At 36.4% G+C, this 19,050-nt stretch overlaps 1 protein-coding gene across 1 annotated transcript in view; it reads left to right on the forward strand.

Moving 5' to 3' along the window:
- SBF2 (SET binding factor 2) overlaps positions 1 to 11,982 on the forward strand; it is a 290,062-nt gene extending 278,080 nt beyond the window's left edge. The window contains exons 36-40 of the mRNA XM_010563796.1: positions 3,818 to 3,922; positions 5,954 to 6,147; positions 6,570 to 6,657; positions 9,014 to 9,145; positions 9,450 to 11,982. Of these exons, the coding sequence (XP_010562098.1) occupies positions 3,818 to 3,922; positions 5,954 to 6,147; positions 6,570 to 6,657; positions 9,014 to 9,145; positions 9,450 to 9,548 (618 nt within the window). The 3' untranslated portion in view covers positions 9,549 to 11,982. The remainder of the gene's footprint in view (positions 1 to 3,817; positions 3,923 to 5,953; positions 6,148 to 6,569; positions 6,658 to 9,013; positions 9,146 to 9,449) is intronic.
- Positions 11,983 to 19,050: the final 7,068 nt, after the last annotated feature.

Below are 19,050 nucleotides of genomic sequence, written 5' to 3' on the forward strand. Positions count from 1 at the left end.
AGAGCCATGTCTTTAGTACAGGCTAAAGTTCTGGGTTAAATGTTTCCCATAAAGACTAGCTCTTCAGATGATCCTTTGACTTGAGTATGTTGTGATATATTATAAATGAACTAACTTATCTGAGTGACGTTCAGCAAAGGGAAGTGCAAAGTCCTGCACCTGGGGAGAAACAACCCTGGCGCCAATGTATGCTGGGGATGTCCAGCTGGAAAACGGCTTTGCAGAAAGAGCCCTGGGGGTGCTAGGGAACAGCAAGCTGACCATGAGCCAACAACGTGCCCTTGCAGCAACAATGGCTAGTTGGATTAAGAGTGTTGCCTGCAGGTTGAGGCAGGTGATCCTTTCCCTCTATTCAGCCCTGCTAAGGCCAAACCTGGAGTACTATGCCCAGTCCTAGGCTCCCTGGTACAAGAGAGAGATGGGGCTACTGGAGAGAGTCCAGCAAATGGCCACAAAGATAATTAAGGGACTGGAGCATCTCTCATATGAGGAAAGGCTGAGAGAGCTGCAACTGTTCACCCTGTGGAAGAGAAGGCTCAGGAGGGAATATATCAATGTATATAGATTACTGAAGAGAAGGTGTAAAGAAGATAGAGCCAAACTCTTTTCAGTGGTGCCCCATGACAGGACCAGAGGCAATGGGCACAAATTGAAACACGGGAGGTTCCATCTGAACGTCAGGAAACACTTTTTCACCGTGAGGGTGACCAAGCACTGGCACAGGTTGCCCAGAGAGGTTGTGGAGTTTCCATCCTTGGAGATACTCAAGAGCCATCTGGACACAGTCCTGGGCAACTGGCTCTGGGTGGCCCTGCTTCAGCAGGGGGGTTGGACCTGGCAACCTCCAGAGGTCACTTCCAACCTCAACCATTCTGTGATATATGCGTGGTTGCTGGTTGTATTAGAGGTAGTAATCTACCTATATTTCAGTGAAAATGCAAGTCAAATCCTTGACGGCAGACACATCTCCACTGTTTCCCACTAATTTGCTAATGTTCCTACACAGATATTCAGTCCCCATAATTCATCGGGAGTGGCTCGGATTCTGGTACTTTTAAGAATTGTGAGAGATGAACCTACATGTCCTATTCTTACAAATAAGCAGTTATATCACTTAACACTAGATGGTGATTGCTCAGAGAGAGGTTGGCAAATTCAAAGATGCCACTTCAGGATGCCAGTCACCCAACTCAACTCTGCCGTAAATATATGCCGTAAAGAACAAAAGTTATGTAAGGGGTCAATGAATAAACAGCAAAACAATAAAAATAGCACTTCTGATTGTGAGCTGTTTTATAACTTTAGGTTATGTACCAAAAAGGCTGATTCGTCAAAGTGGACCCTGAACCAAAAAGTTTTTCCAATTTTTGAACAACTAGTCATGTACAACTTGTTGCACACACAAGTCTGAACACTTGAAAGAGGCAGCAGTTCCATCACTGGATACGCATTCAGCATCTTTATGTCTGTAGTCAAAGTCTCAGGAGCCTTCTAGCCCAGGAGTTAAAGAGAAAATACTGACAAGGAAGGACTTCCAAAACAGGGTGCTCTGTCACAGTCAAGACAGTTCACTAGTGTAGAACTTTGTCCATATTGTTTTGTGTGTGCACAAACACATTGTGGATACAAAGGAGGTCATCAGTCTCCACAGTTCTGGAGTGTCTGCAGAGTTAACTCCTGTCTGTACCATTCAAATACTGCAAAGCAGATCACTTAGCAAATACAACTTTTGAAAGGCACAGTAATGCTAATTGCTTGTAATTACTAATTTCAGGAAATGGATATTCATACAATTGTATTTGTTGTAACCTTTCTTTTTATACACATTGACTCCTGCTCCCGTAAGTCTAGGCAACAGGAGTTGAACCAGAAAGATAAAATTTAAGGAATTTTCTTTCAAGGAAATGCAGCTATTCATAGTCCATTCCACATACAGAATGAAAAAAAATCTGATGTTTTCAGTAAAATTTAAAACTGAGGAGGCAAGAGTAAATCTTAGTGATTTATTGCCATGTAAGTTTTTTACATGGGGTTTATTAAAGGAGAATTTATTCCGAACTTTTCAAGTTATATATAGGAGATTGTTGAAAGTTTTTCATTTTAAGTCCTGGAAGCGCTACTCATTGTGGAGCCAGAAAAGAAGGAATGTGACCCAGTTGCTAAGTAACAAGTTTCAGTTACTTCCACATTCTGCAAAGAGAGACTCGTACTCAGAAGTCAAGACTGGGGCAGAAAGCGAATGATCAGATTAAAACCTGACTGACTTTTAGCACTGAAGAGCTGGTATCCTTTTGCAGCACTTTGGAAAGCCTTTTACATAAAAAGTCTGTGATAAATTGATTCATTCGCATGTATCCCATCAGGAAGTGTTTTACACTCAGCATTTTGAGAGAGGAACAAGTAATCTAGAGAAGCCTTTAGTCTGGCTTGTGTTCACCATTCCTTATTTTTGTGTCTACCTGTGAAGATACTCCAAACAAAACTATTCTGTTTTTTTTCTAGGCAGAGAGAGAGTCCCATAATATGTAATATATATGTGGCTTTCAGCAACCTTCAGTATTTAAAACTTCTGGTTTCATTCTTGCTGTTAAGCCAGATTTCTTATATTTAGTTTTACTTTTGAGTTTTCTAATTTACCTTCAGCAAGGAAGAGTTTGTAGAAATATTTTGTCCCTGTTAAACTGTCAAATACTGGCTTTTTTATTTTCACTTCAGAGTTCAAAATTCAGTTCAGGAGTTAATTTCCTGGTCAAAATGTTTTCTTACCTTAAAAATATAGTCATTTTCTGTAAGTCTTTCAATCAATAACAATTTCCTGAAGAAACTGTCATTCTAAAAGACCAGTAGGAGTTGGAGAATATTATGAAATCTACTTTAATCATTTGGTATAGTAGAAGTAAATAAAGTCAGAGACTTACTGTCTCTACTTTGAAAATAAATGTCTTGGGTTTTAGTTGGCTTTTATATAACATGGGAATTCTCTGTCCTACAGCAATTTTTTGTTCCATCATCAATTCTCAATTGGATTTGCAAAACTGAGTTTTTAATTTGATTTCATTAAGAATCAGATTTTCATAACAACACAGTTGTTGAAAGTAAAAATATAGAAAGGAAGCATGGCAGGGAATACGGACCACACATCAAAGTAATGACAAATGTATCAACAAGTGTTCACAAGCAAACATAAACTAATGAAATTGCCTCTTTTTACTTAACTTTGCATGCACTGTCTTATTAACAGGAAATAACCCTAACTGGAGGTTATCAACATAGGTCATATTCCCAAGTTCCACAACAAGAACATGTTGTTACAGTTTGGCATCCAAATTGAATAAATCTTTCTGTTTCATTTCCTTCTTTTATTACAGCTTTGTATCACATTTTATAAATGAGGGTAAATGTTAATATTGGCAATATATAATGTTGGTGTCACAGCACAGAATTTGTTCTTTGTAAATATTTTTATAAAATATGGCCTATCTTTATCATTGTTGTGTTTCTATTATGGCAATTGGTGTTGAGTTTTGTGTGTTGAGGAGAACTGGCAGAGAATTGAAAGCATAATGGCTCCTCCAACCTGTGACATGCAAGAAGAACGAGGTGGCTGGTGCTGTACTGGGTTGCCTTTGACTCCTGAGTCTGGCTGATTTCAGTTTATAGCTGGTTTGACAGAGGTTTTTGTACTTTACTGGGCAACATGGCCTAAAAGTTCCCTGTGTAAAAACATCGACAAGAAAATGGTTGTATAAAAATAATTGCCAGGAAGTGATGGGTTAGAAATGTTTATCCCTAAGAAAACCCTTGTTATTTATTTCAGGAGATCGAAAGGTTGGAAAGTAAATTAAATCAGAGCCCAGAAAGGTGGCAGCTTTTGTGGGAAAGGGTCAAAATGAATCTAAAGGATGACACCAGACAAGACAATGTAAGTAGTAAAAGAGCTCATCCAATAGAGTAATTCCATTCCTGCTATACAGGCTACCTTAGGCACTGACAAAATCACTGTATTTCTTGGAGTAAAATACTGCTTTCAAAAAATTAAATATGTTGTTCTAACCCATGATACTGGCTCTGTGTTTCTGCATGTAGAAAAATATATTTATACTTGTGCTATTTATCTAATTGCTTTTCCAGAGTAGATTAAGGCATACAGACAAAACGAGCATGAGCGTTTTACTAATACATAATTATATGATTTTATATATTTAAAAGATTCTTGAAGTACAAAAAACCTCAGTTCCTGAAAGTAGCCAAAAGGAAATCACAGCGTTTCAGAGATGAGTAAAGACATTTCTATGTCTAAATGGAATTTTGAAATTGTAGACTGTAGTAAAGGTAGGAAGTGTTCATGCTTGTGTTTCCAATTCTTGACTGCATGTCGTGGTTTAACTCCAGCCAGCAACTAAGCACCACACAGCCACTCACTCACTTCCCCCCACCCAGTGGGATGGGGCAGAGAATTGGGAAAAAAGTAAAACTCGTGGGTTGAGATAAGAATGGTTTAATAGAACAGAAAAGAAGAAAATAATAATGATAATAATAACAATATTAAAATGGCAATGATAATAATAAAAGAATTGGGATGTACAAAACAAGTGATGCACAATGCAATTGCTCACCACTCGCTGACCAGTGCCCAGTTAGTTCCCGAGCAGCGATCTGCACCCCCCAGGCCAACTCCCTCCAGTTTATATACTGGGCATGATGTCACATGGTATGGAATATCCCTTTGGCCAGTTTGGGTCAGCTGCCCTGGCTGTGTCCCCTCCCAACTTCTTGTGCCCCTCCAGCCTTCTTGCTGGCTGGGCATGAGAAGCTGAAAAATCCTTGACTTAGCATAAACACTGCTTAGCAACAACTGAAAACATCAGTGTGTTATGAACATTATTCTCATACTGAACCCAAAACATAACACTATACCAGCTACTAGAAAGAAAATTAACTCTATCCCAGCCAAAACCAGAACACCGCAGTAAAAAGAACTGCTGACAATATAGGTATTTTCTAAGTCAAAGGCTGCCTCTTTGCTATCTACATGCACTGGTAAGAATGTTAGATACTGCTTTTTGTGAGCTTTCCCTATAAACTTGGCACAGTGAGTTACCAGCTCAAGACTGTACCCTAACTCTTCATCTTCATGTGCTTGTTCAAATTTGCCAGCCTCTGCAATGGTTAGTCTGCAGCACTACTTTTTTATTTGTCCTTTGGTCTCAGGAAAGCAATATGCTTTATGTCTGTCAGAGTCATTCAAGTTCACTTTATACCCTAGACAAATTCAAGATGAAAAAAATTTTATCCTAGCAAAGCAGAGGATTTTTTTATTGAATTGGAAGCAGAAAAGAAAATGCAAGTATAAATATACCTGACATCAGTCTCCTGTCCTAGATGCTATTTAAGGGTTCTCAGATAAATGCAATAGCTAAGGGTCAACCACAAAGAACTCTCTCTCTAGGATGCTGTCATTTAGATTAAGACCAAATTCAGGATCCCTTTTGTTCCAGGTTGTTGAGATTCTGCTAAAATGATTTGGATCTATAATGTAGCTCTTGGAAACTGCACTCTTCTTCTTTCCTTCCTCCCTTCTCCCTTCTCCCTTCTCCCTTCCCTTCCTTTTGGAATTAGGGAAATTTTTTGTATCCAAATGTCTGACTAGTTCTAGATGCTTCTGAGAAAGCAAGGGAAACATTGTTCAAGATTATGTCACTGGAATATACAAGGCTTTTCTGAAATACTGATTTCTCATGCCATGTGAACCCCTTTGCTTAAGAAATGCATTGAATTGCCATCCCTCTGACTTCTTTTCTGAGCACTGACTTGTATTATGAAGATTTTTTTTGGCCTCATAACAATTCACAACTTACATGTTGTACCGTGTATTACCTGTATAATGTTGAGACAGTCTCGCAATGGAAGGCATGTTGCGTTACCTTTTTTCTTTTATTTTCATCTTTTTTAGCTCCGGAGACATCCTTCTGGCTCCTCAGGGATGATGTCAGCTAATCTACATTCCTATCAAAAGAGGTCTTTGTTGGAAATACCTGACAGTGGGCTGGGTGAGGAACAGAGTGCAAGTATCTCTCCCTCTAATGGAGTAGATAGAAGAACAACGACGCTATACAATCATTTCACATCAAAGAATGATGAAAATAGGTAAACTGAATAACCAGAGTATTTATGAACCCTGTATTAGATTGGTACAAGTTTCTGCCTTAGGAAAAAAAATGAAATTTTCATAGGCACACAATGCTTTGCGACTACTTTATTCCTTCTTTGTGGTTTTAATTACGTTTAGTTGTCTTGATGTGTGGGCCTCATCTCCTAGCAGTATCTTTCAATCTTTCCATTTATATGCACTAGCAGATTGTAGCTGCACATTTAATGCATCGGAAGTACTGAAACAGTGTTTGTCAGTGTATCACAGTTACCAATAACTAAACTATTGGTTTAAAACCTATTTGTTATACTGCAGTTAAAGAAGTGTTTGAATATGTGTAGTCATTTGGGGGCTTTTATGTATCACCAGTATTCCTATTATGGAATTGCATGCCACTTGTATTTTCTGTACCTTTCAGATCTTTTGAAGGTACGCTATACAAAAGAGGAGCTTTACTAAAAGGTTGGAAACCTCGCTGGTTTGTGCTGGATGTGACAAAACACCAGGTAAAACCTTTTCAGATAATGGATTTTTTTATTACTAGTTTGCTGCTTTTTTATGTACTGGGTTTGTATAGATCTATTTTACAAATAATACTGATAATGATTATATTCAGATGCGATGTGTGTGTTATGTCACTATAGACCACATATCTATGTTTATCTTGTAGCTGATACAGCATTCTGAATGGACAGAGGCTTTTTAGTGTTTTGGGTTTTTTAAAACAGTGATAACTGTTTAGCATATAATCATAAAAGACTTCTTGGACTGGAAGTCATGCATTATTGTCTGGGCCCAAACATTTTTTGCCTGCTTCATACCTCAGGAAAAAAAAGCCAGGTAGTGCCTGAAGACATTTTCTGGGCATTGTGGTATACAAGCAATACAAGCTATTTTTCAAAGGACTGCTAACTCTAGAATGTCATTAAGCAACTAAGTGGTGAGCATAATTTGCCCTTTAATATGACCTCTTCAGTTTCTAAAAGAACTAAAAAGTCTTTCTGAACTAGAGAGTGAAAAACTTAGAAGGTATTTCCTAGAGTGCAATTGGGATGCTGAGAGCTAATATGGTAACTGACAGCAAGTTTAATTCAGGCATTCATGTTGAAACTGTAGTAGTTATTGTATGCTCAGTGTGTATTTTACAGTCTCTTTGTTCCTCAAGCATTTTGCCATAAACATTTTTCTTTGCAAATGAAAGGGCATTATATACTCTGGAAAATCATAATCTGAATTGCTTCAGCAGAAGAGTCCATTTACGTCACTTGACTTTTTAGTGTTCCTTCTGTTAATGTATATTTGAGAAAGCTGACCTGGAATCTGTATTAAAGTCTTTTCAAATATGGAGAACAGGATCACAGATCGCTCTGAAATTAGTTTGAATTTTGTAAATGACTTAAGAGGAGTTAAAATTTAATCTCAAATCTGTATTTCTAAAAGTCCTGAAATGCCAAGTTCCTGATTGAACAATAATTTCAGGTGCCATATATAGGCGTATTTTAGATCAGTCATAGTGACGTAAATTTAGTAGCAAAATTATTCATAAATATTCTGACAAATCATTGTACAGCAAGGAGCACTAAAAACAGAGGAGCTCTATTGGTTTAAACATTTTACCCAATTTACAATGTATGCTGGAATTCTGCAGTGGAAATTTGTGGTCTCGTGTACTTTAAATAATGTTCGGTCATCAGGCAGTAATCTTCATTGAGCCAAATATTCCACACAGTGTGGGGTTGTAACCTCTGAGACTCATGTATGCTTTTGTTCAAAAATATTAATTTATTGTAATCGATACACTTCAAAAAATATGTAATATAGATAAAGACAGTCATCTTTTTAAATGCTAAGTGAGGATTTCTAGATTAGTGTGGTAAAATACCAACAAATGTGCTGATTATACAGGAGAAAAGGTTCATTTTGCAGAGGAAGAAAATAGTTCTACATTTTTGATATAACCAAATATCCTCCTGAGTATCATAGATGTAGGAGTGATACAGGTCAGTCTTAGTTGGAATTCTGTTGTTTGACCTTGGCTGTGAAGGTTTGCTTTACTATTTTGCATTGGTTTATGGGGCAGGGGTTTTGGTTTTGGTTTGGTTTGGTTTGGTTTTTAAAGCAAATATCAGATTTTCTTTTCTGGAACTTGTTTGCATATTGAAACTCAGTTTACAGAGCGGTTAACATTCATATCGAAGTATCTTTGCAAGGAGAAAAAAAAAAGCAAGTTTCATTCAACCACTAAGTGCAGTATAGGAAAATGTTTTCTATGTAGTTTATAATTATCTAAAATTATACTTAAAATTTTGCTGATCGTTTTAAATTCTTGAAATACAGAGAATAAGTGTTCTGTTAACTCCTTGGTGAAGTAAAGCTTTTGTGTTAGTTTCAACGTAATGAAGAGTGAAGAGGTGGTTTCTGTTAGAAAAACTGATACGGAATGCTGAATCCTAAAGACCAGGTTCTGCTTTCATCCTTCACAAGTCCTCTGCCCAGAAGCAATGCGTGACTATTTGAAGCTTCTCTGCTCTGAAACTCTGAAAAATGCTCCTCCTCCAACTCCATGTCTGCACAGCAGCAGATGGTGGAGACTTTGCTATTACCCAGAGATACCAAATAGAGGACTGGGCAGTTAAGGGCTAGCACCAGTCCCACCATTTTGCATATACCAAATCTATGGTTTCTGTCAGTTGTGTCTTAGAAATTTCTCCATGTCTGATGTCCTCAGGTCCTAAAAATATTTGTGCCTCCCTTCCTTACCACTCCATGCCCCCAGGTTGTATCCAGAAAAAGGGAGGAAGAAGTGAAAGGTCCATCTAAATAGCATACTTGGATTTATTTTTTTTTTCTCTTGTGCTCTAGCTGAGATACTATGATTCTGGTGAGGATACAAGCTGTAAGGGACACATAGACCTCGCAGAAGTAGAAACTGTGATTCCTGCTTCTCCAACAATTGGTGCCCCAAAACATGCAAGTGAAAAAGCATTTTTTGATGTAAGTATATCTTGGTTTTACTTGATCTTTATGTGAAACTTTCTTTTCTTGGTGTGTTTAACCTACTCCTTTCAGTCCTGCTGGAAGGTGTGAGCTAGGAAGGAGCCATCATGCCAACTCAAGACAAAAAGTTTTTACACAGCTAGCATCTGGCCCTCACTTTCAACAGCAGAAATGCAAAAAATGTTACACTCGGACCCAATTAGTACATTGAGTATTCCAGTTTAAAGTAAGGTTTGCAAATTTCTTTTTCTATTTTGTGTGTTGACTTGTCTGTCTTAATGTTCTTATTTTTCCTTTGCAGTTGAAGACAAATAAACGTGTATACAATTTTTGTGCCCAAGATGCACAGAGTGCTCAACAATGGATGGATAGGATCCAGAGTTGCATTTCAGATGCTTAGAAAGGAAAAACGTTCCATAATAAAGACACGTTTAAAGCACCTCTTCCTGTAAGAAGCTACGTTCTGAAATGTTACTGACAGACAACCAGCCTTCTTTACATTTCAAGCGTAAAAGTTCATAATATGCTAAAGTTCCTTTTCTGTTTAATAATTATACCACTGTAACTGCTTTTTTTTTCTGCAGGAAGGAGTTTGAAAAATAATAATCCATTTATCCTGAATTTTCACTTTCTTCAGTACAATTCCTAGGTGTAAAAGTGGACTGTATTTGCACTATCATCTAATCCTGGTTTTCTCATTTCAGAGCTATTCTGTTAGGAAACCTGTCCAAAGGAAATTGTAGAAATTTTCCCTCCAACAGGATATGTATTTTCACTTTATTTATATTTTTAAGCAGAATGTTCTTATTTCCAAGCTAGTCATGAATAAGAGGGAACATGTCTACAATTCCTAAAAATAAATAAAGAAATGAAGCTTGTGAGTCCAGTGACATGTATATCAGGTTGCCAATGTTTATAGACAGTTGATATTTTTAAAGACCAAAAAGTGAAATTGCCCCATACCAGACTTTCAAGTGTCTTCTCAGTGTGTAGGTCATTCTCTAATCTTGTGCTCTACTGAGTGCTTCTGCAATGTTGTTATGGAATTTCAAATTCTAGGGATTATCTGAAGATCATAACACTTTTATTTTAGATTCTGTTTGCAATTACAATGGGATAAATGAAAGAAAACTGGCTGACGCTATCCAGGAGAAACGGAAAACAACAAACTAGGAATTCAGTAGAAGGAAGATCTCTTATGTGTGAGTTGTATATGTTAATTTATATGCTGTTCTGCTCACTGTAAAATAAAAAATAACAAACATGATAATGCACTAAACAATGAAGCAAGCACTTGCACTGAAATCTTTAAAATGCAGACATTTTGCAGGACAGAGGTAAGTTATTTATAGCAGAACAATACTAGCTAGTTAACAACATTTACAGATATTAAATATGTACATAATCAGGTTTGATGTGTCGTGATTTGATACTTTTTAAACATTTTTTGCACATGAATTGGAAGACTGTTTATAGATTTTTACATTTGATAAAATTGTGTTTGTTCAGCTTAAAATCCTGGCGAAACATTTTTAATAGCCCCAAATTAGTAGAAATTTTACAGTCTACAAATAGCGATGACATTGAGTAGAGTATGTAGGTAATTAAGCCATTGTTTTTATTTTGAAATGTTAATATGTTAAATAGCACACTAATACTACAAAAGGTTTGTATATATGATTCACTATTTTCTCATTTTTCCAGATGTTCTGCTTGTAATTTAATGTCAGCCTAACCAAACTGACTATACTTATAAGATTTTTCAGTTATTAAATTGTTTGTGGGTTTTTTATAACTAATGTATTTTGTCAGAAAGGAACATAAATTTCTCACCACACACAATAGGAAATGCAGCTGGTTTTAATGCATTTGCAATTTCAAAACAAAAATATGAAGGATTTTTCTAGCATTTTCAATTGACAAATTTTCACCTGTGACAATGGTGTTTGCACATTTGTATTTTTCTTTGTATATGAAGTACTTTTATATGTACTTTGTAAAATACTGATCCTGTTCTTAGGCTACATGAAAATACACATACCACTGCTTATTTTGTAACTAGTTAATTTTAACTCTTGTATGTTATGTGATATATGTATGCTAGCCATCTTGTAATAAATACACTTCTTAAGGAAAAGTAAAACCTTTCCTTGTACTGTAAAAGAGAAAAAAGCAAGACCCACGTGTTGAAATATTTCCACAGGCACAAGACAAATCCTTAATTTACTCTGTATTAAGAATAGTGGGTGTATTAAAAACTATGTGGTCTTTTGTATACTTGTAAATATTCATACATAAAAGTTGCACTTGAGCATCCTTAACTCAAACACTTGTCAACAGTAACACTAAAGACTAAAGAAATCAGAATTTAAAGCAAAATTATCATTCTAACAAGGCTCAATGTATAGCCTTTACTAAAAGGCTGAATACATATAATGTTCATACTAAGTCATTGAATAATGATGTTAAATATATTTTTTTATTAAAAAAATCCTATATGGTATCACAACATAAATCAACTGCATACTTTCACCCTGAAATGTATCTCACTCATTTATATCACCTTATGCAAAAATTATCTAGTTCATAAGAAGTAAAATATAAAAAATGACAAGGTCTTACTTGAGAATGTGCATCTAAATTGAATTACTGAGTGTAGTGTGGGATAGCAGAGTTAAAATGGAAAGGGAATGTGTGACGGAGGTAGGGGACCTGTGACAATTCTTGGATGCTGTGGTGCTTAGATGATAAGGTTTGCATATTGAGCTTGGCATGGATGCTAATGTTGCCTTAAATGTTGATCTCAATTTTTTAGTGTCTGTATCGATGGAAAATGGACTTGAGCAACTTAACTTAAAAATATCCAAATAAAAGCTGAAATGAGATGTATTATATTTGTGGTGTTTGTATAAGGAACATACAAAGGAACAGTAGGCGTAGGCTCTTGGTGTGAAGACACATAGTTTGCAGTGTCCCTGAGGGTCTCGTCTATACAAAATGAAGATTCAAACAGAGACTTAGAGGAAATGTGGAGAAATTAGTATAGCATAAGCTACAGGGTTTGTCATTGTGTTTAAGTTGTGGCAGCAGAAGTAGAGAATTAGGAACAGAGAATTTGCTTGGGAAATATTCTGTGTATAAAGGGACCCATCTTCATATTCTATGAAAATTTTCCAGAAGAAGGAACCCATCCAGGAGCTGGGGATGAGGTAAACATGTGCTCCCTCTGGTGTGTCGTATTGATATTCCCTTACTGTGTATCATAACATTCCTGCTGTGGAAAAGAGAATTATCAGGGGTTTTACATAAGGGAAGAAGATTGCTTGCCCTTCTCTGTGTTGAGTAACAAAATGCCCACATCATAGGTGATGGGATGAACTGAGTTTAAGTTGTGAAGAGTTGTTACTGGTATATTATATTAGTAATTTCTCTTTCCTATCTAACATAGAAGTATTTTCTATAAAAGTCCTTACTTTTGATGGAACTTTATAATTAATATACCAGATAATAAAATACTTAGCATGCCACATGTGTGGGTCACTGGTTATGTAATAATACACAAACAGCTAACAGACCCAGGAACAAATGTTCAAAATTTTGTATCACATCCCACACACATTATTTGTATCTGATATTTTGTGAATTGCAGACATGACAAAAATGTGGTGATCTTGTCCAAATACTGTCATTTTGCCTTTTCATTCTGTAATATTCTTGGAGTATGTCTAAGTGGCTGCACCACATTTCTCATTTTTCGTATCCATGATCATCCAAATATTTTGTCTGTTCATGATTATCCTGTGGTTGCTTTGGGGAGTCAGAAAACTGAAATGAATCTACCAGTTCCCCAGTTATGCTAAAGTTCATGCTGAGTATCACTGTCGCACCTACTTTCTGGGGTTTTGTCTGTATTCAATCAGTTTCTTCCCAAATTTTGGCTACTGTGCAAGCCCAGAGCAGTATTAGTATCCACATTCTCATTTAGGAATTTTTCATCTTTGAGTTTTTTCACATACAACTTTTTCTTAATTGACTGTCAAATAAGGATGCTGCAAGTTCACTAGTGTTTCCTCTTTACTTCCTAGTCCAGCTAGCCTCTCAAAGGAGTGGATTACTAATACAAATATTTCTGATAAGAATTGTTTTTGTGTTTCTTTTTGCATAATACAAAATCTCCAAAGACTAATTTTACCTTTTTTTATTTTTCTGCTGTAGACCTTTCCAGTCTAAGCTGATATGACTTTTCACCCAAAGGGACTCTTAAGTTCTTTAATTCACTACTCTTTAAGATTGTAAGAGCAAATCAATTAAGTGTAATCAACTACGGCTACCATCTTTATCCACAATCACACTCCAGTAATTAAAACCCAGATACTAACTTCCCTTCTTACCACTGACAGTGGTGGAAGTTTCTCCTTCATCACAAGACTGCCCGTCAAGAGCTGAAGGGACTGAACGCTGATGTCATTTCTGGTTTAGCAAGCAAGTATGAAATAAACACAGCTTTTAATGAGTTGAGTTTGTCATAATGCTCACCTGAGTCATTCCTGAGAAGACAAAGAGTCTTTCTTAAACTGAGATATCTGATTTCATATGTGGACTCTGTATGTTACTCCTAGAAAGTTCTCAAAACCCAATCTTGGAACAAAAGGTAAAAGCTGTATTTTAAAGGCAGACTCTCCAACATAATTTATTTGTTTATACCTTGATGTCTATGCAGACCCTACAAACCAGGAGATGTGCTAGTGGCAGCTGAATTATAATTCCAGATTGCTAGTCATATCTAGCCAAAATACTGTCTTTCTTATCTTGTTCATGGTGGTCTAATCTGTTCTAACCTAATCTCTGCTTCTCTAAAATATTGCTTGTTGTCAACATCCAATGGGAGATTACATTTTGTCCAGTTTCACGTTGCACCATATAGTTCAAGAATCTTCCTTTCTCTTCAAATTTTGTTTACATGTCAGAATTTGCATATTTATGAATAGGAAAGTTGCTTGATTGTGGCAAGTTTACTGTTGCTGTTTTCCGTTGTCTACTCTTCAGTAAAGATGTTTTGTTTGTGTCTTCTAGGAGATTCATAAAGAGCCTATAGTTTTATCTGTAAGATAGGCAATAATAGAAGATGGAAATAGTTAGGCTAAAAGGACCACAGTGATATCCTGGAACGAGACACAAAGGTAGGAGTTGTTTCAGGTATTGAATAGTCCTCCTTCCTGCCCTCGGAAGGAGGAGGAGAATCTGAGGCATAGTCTTGGTTTATTTTAAGATTTATTTATTGATGTCTTATTTGTCAATGTATATTGACAAAATATCAATGTATGCATTGTTTAATTAATTTCTCTCACTGTTCAACTCAGTAAGGATTCTTATATTTCAGAACCACTCAGCCTGTCACCAAATAGGATCTCCAAAACTTGTAGTGTCCCTTTGTGTTAGAAGTCTCCATTAACTGTCCAAATTTCACACTAGGTACAACATCCCTGTTTAATGATGGACTGATGAGACTGCTTTGAATTTGACACCCAGGATGAGTATTCTGTGCAAATGGTTTCTTAATAAGGACAAATTATCAGGTAGCTCAAGAAACGAGCATCACACTGACAGCACTGAGGGCTTTGCCAGTTTACACTGGCTGTGGACCATCTTCATTAGTAATGCCAGTGAGTTAAAAATTCTATTCATGTCAAGACATCCAGTAAGTTCAAAATGATAACTTCATAAAATTGTGTATAATTATGAATTAATATAGTAAGCTACAGTACAGGTACAATCACTCTCATATTTAAATACCTAAATGTTCAGGTTTTGCATATGTTGCATTGGGTTTTTGCCATCACAATAGTTAAAACTTTGATTTTTATTTCTGCTGTGCTCACATTATCACTGGCAAATATTTTAATGCAATAGTTGAAGCAAATCCTTACACTAACATTTTTAAATCAAAAATACTTACATTGTTTAGTATAAAGCATTCAAATCTTTGCAGTGTTTCATGCAGGCAAATGATTTAGGATTGGAATGTCAAAAAAAACATTGGAGAGTTCATGATGCAATTACCATTGAATTTTCATGAAGTTGGACAGGCTGTTTCTCTGACATGCCTTTAAGATATTTTTCTTTATGATATTATTTTTAAATTTTCAAAGAGCTTTTATTTAAAATAAACAGCTTGCTCCTAGTGCCTCCTGAATTAAGATTGCCAGTAATTTATGTACTGTTATGCTTTCCTTACTTTACTCAAAACAACTAGTTTTCTTCATCTTTAGAACTGTTTTCTGACAAAAGAAAAAGTCAAAATTTAAGTCAAAATTAACTTGTCTTCTTCCACTTCAAGCACCTCACTCAAAGGAAAGCTTGCAGTAAGTCTCCTTTTCTGGTATGAGCATGTAGCAATGCCTGAAAACCTGGAAAATATCCCATCAAGTGATAATGAACCAGAGCCAGGAATAAATTGAAGAGTTAGTTATGGTATGTAGAATCGTGTCATTGACCACTGTGTGTATTATGTACATTAGCAGTGCCAGGACAGGCTATAGGTCTTACTACAATTTCAGAAAGTATCATACTGTTGCTACAGCAATCAGACATGTTTGTAACCCTAAAATAGTTAAGCTTTGTATCCTCTTCTTCCTGCAGAAAATAGCCTTCTGAGACTTTGTCTCTTTAGTGACACAAATTTCTGTAGAGAAAATACTTTTTAAGATAAACTCATTTTTATCTATTATTATTTCAGTTCTTAAAACTACACAGCTGACCACACAGTGGCATATGTGACAAGTTTCTCAGCCTAGGAATAAAAAACAAACATGTAGCTATTTCCTATTATACTGAATGTGGTTTTAGTTCAAAGAACACTGCACACAGATTTTTGTCATGCAAGCAGATTTTCCATTTTTGCTATCAAAACTAAATATTGCTGTCAATAAGGTCATGTATACTGTAGCAACTTGCTATGGACTACCACAACATTTTTTAGCTGTTGTCAGAGAGGCCTCAGTTTAAAAATATTTCTCCCCTGTCCCAGGTCACTGCATGCATGTTGCCTTATGATATTCACATATTTCCTGAAAACACAGTTCTGTGCAACTTCACGACTTTTTCTTTTCTCAGACCTGTTCACCATTTGACAGCGAAACATTATGCATATTTAAGTTGCTTTAAATTAAATTCATATAATACTTGAGATAAGGACAGCTTTCCTTATTTGATGATGGTATCTCAAGACAACTTGATAACTTTATTTGAAAAATGAGTATGTGCAGCCAAAACAGACAGAGATCCTTCAGTTTATCTTGGGATTCCAACCCATTGATTTCTTTTAATTTTCATTATTAGTCTGAGTTACATGAAAGTGTAGTGAGGCCTTCAGTGACACTTGCAATGATAAGTGACTGTATTACTACTCTCATTGGTGTATATTAGAAGTTAGGGGTTTAGATTAACCTTTGTATAGATTTTCTTCTCACCAAGCCAGGATGAACAGAGATTATGAAGACTATGGACGTTAAAAAGTAGAGAGATGCAGGGGAAAAGCAAGCCCTGGCTGGTAGTGCCTAACATAGCAATGAGTCGATGCCAGTGCAAGAGATCAAAATAACACATGTAAGCAGCTTAGTGCATATTCACCTATTGGACAGATGATCAAAGAATCAGAAAGGAACAAGGCAGGTATCTGTGACAGAGCGGAGTGTAGGAAAGCTCATACTGCGAATGGGAAGAATTGCAGGTAAGCAGGCCATGAAACTGGATCCCATACACCCACATCTCCAGTAGCAAAGGAAGACTTCTTATCTCCTTTGCTTTCCTCTGAGCAGTTGCATTATCTGTTCACCAAAATCTCCCTCTATACTTGTCTCACTCCCTGTTTTGTGTTTTTGACCTGTACTTGTCTGATCTTGTCTAAATTTAGATTAGAACTTTTTGAGAAGCAGAGATGATCAAGGTTAACTTGTTCCCTAGAGTTGCCTAGAATACTTGCAGGTGCTGTGATATAATTAAAGCCAAAAGGGAAAGAGACTTCGTTTTTCAAAGTGCTCTGAAACTAGTGGCTAAATCAAGTTGTACATCTATATTTTAGAACTTCGGGGTGTAGGGGAACAGGGTTGGTGATTGAGTTTGGTCTGCCATAAGGGGTAAGGGGCCAGTTCGTAAAACTGGATCTGAGCCTGGATTTCAAACACTCTCAGCATTTGACATGTGATTATCGCTCTTTGGAATTAGATTTAGCAGCACTGAGGATAGAGGTTAACGTGAAGCCAACATCAAGTATGCTGAACTCTGGTCATTGAAAATACCATTGCTAATATTACTGTAAGTGTATTTCCAGTAGAACATCACAGCTTTGTTTATCAAATGCAGACTTAGCCAAATTATTATCAGCTGCTGGAGATGGGTACAAAGGATTCACTGTCAAGTCTCTATTTCAATTTCCAAATTTGGGCCATTCTTTCCATGATGTAACATACTTATCTGTTATATGGATATTCTCAAATGTGGAATAATTAATAGTATAGAATTTTATCCATATAGTAGAATATGGATGCCTTTGCTTAATGTTTGTTGCTTTAACCAAAACAATTTAGTTATAGATTTTCTTGCACTTTCTTCAGTGTAGCTGAGCATGAGCTACTGTCAGAGACAGCACAGAAGGCAAAATGGACCAGTGGGCTGACCAAAAATTGCTAATACAATGCTGCATCCTATTACTAGAGTAATTATTGCTAATATTATTTTGAGCTATTACATAATTAATATTATTTCCTGTAAGAATGAGATAATTCCTAGCAGTCTGAAACACAAACAGCATACCTAAACCAGTCTCCTTTGATGCATATACTGAATGTTTTTCAACCAGAAACCACACAGCAAACACACCTGTTCCATTTTATGTGCATAGGGAAGAAGCAAAACATAGAATTGATATGACAGTAAAAGTGGGCCCAAATATCGCTCATCGGTGCTATTAAATACTTGAGGAAAGTAACACTACTTAGAACTGTTACCTTTGCTCCTCTTGAAGGAACTTGTTAGGTAACATAACCACTTAATTTTTGGTAGACTGCTAATAGGTAGTTAAAACAAACCTGAGCTTTTGCTATGTTAAGTAAAGCTGTTCCTTTTAAAGACACAAGCACAGTGACACTGTGCACTAGACATTGTAAGAAGAAATAGTCATACAGCCCTTGAAAAAGATGACAAAACAATATACAGGATGTCTTGCAAAATCAGAAGTGATCATTATCAACCTCTGGTTTGTAAGGCTTGAAGAGAATGGGAGAGGAGAAAGAAACATGTAGTCCTTTTTTGAGAACAAAAATGGATAGTAGTTAGGAAACCAACCCTCATATTGGCCAGCGTCTGAATTATTCACTGCTGGATTAAAAAAATAAGTGCTAATATGATACAAAAGAGTTTTTTCTTAAATAGGAGTGCTATCCCGAATTTCTATATAAAATACAAAATCCAGGCCTTTCTGAGAGGGCACGTACAAATACAACACATGCATAATAAGAAAAGTATAAAGTAGATCCTAAAACTGTTAGCCCTTGCCTTGTTACACAAGGTAGCATTAAATGAGGAAGAGAGGGACAGAGGAGTGAGCTGATGCAGAGTTGGCAGGACAACAGCCAGGCAAATGGAGAAAATGGGAAATAATTTTTTACATACAAGACTTGAAAAAGGCTGCCATGTTGCTTGGTACGGCACAGGCTAGCAGAAAGCTTAGAAGCATTAAAAACTAAAAATCTCAAACCCAGGATGGACAGAAGTTGCAGACTGCATTTTTATCAAGGGTTGATGCGTTTGAATTATGTTGCAGGAGCGTGGTAACCTTTTCTTCTGAAGGAAAAGACTGAGGACAAACTCAGGTAGAATAGAAAAACATGTGATTTGCATTAATT

The sequence above is a fragment of the Haliaeetus leucocephalus genome, unplaced genomic scaffold, assembly GCF_000737465.1.
Source record: "Haliaeetus leucocephalus isolate CR32 unplaced genomic scaffold, Haliaeetus_leucocephalus-4.0 Scaffold173, whole genome shotgun sequence".
Lineage (NCBI taxonomy): Eukaryota > Metazoa > Chordata > Aves > Accipitriformes > Accipitridae > Haliaeetus > Haliaeetus leucocephalus.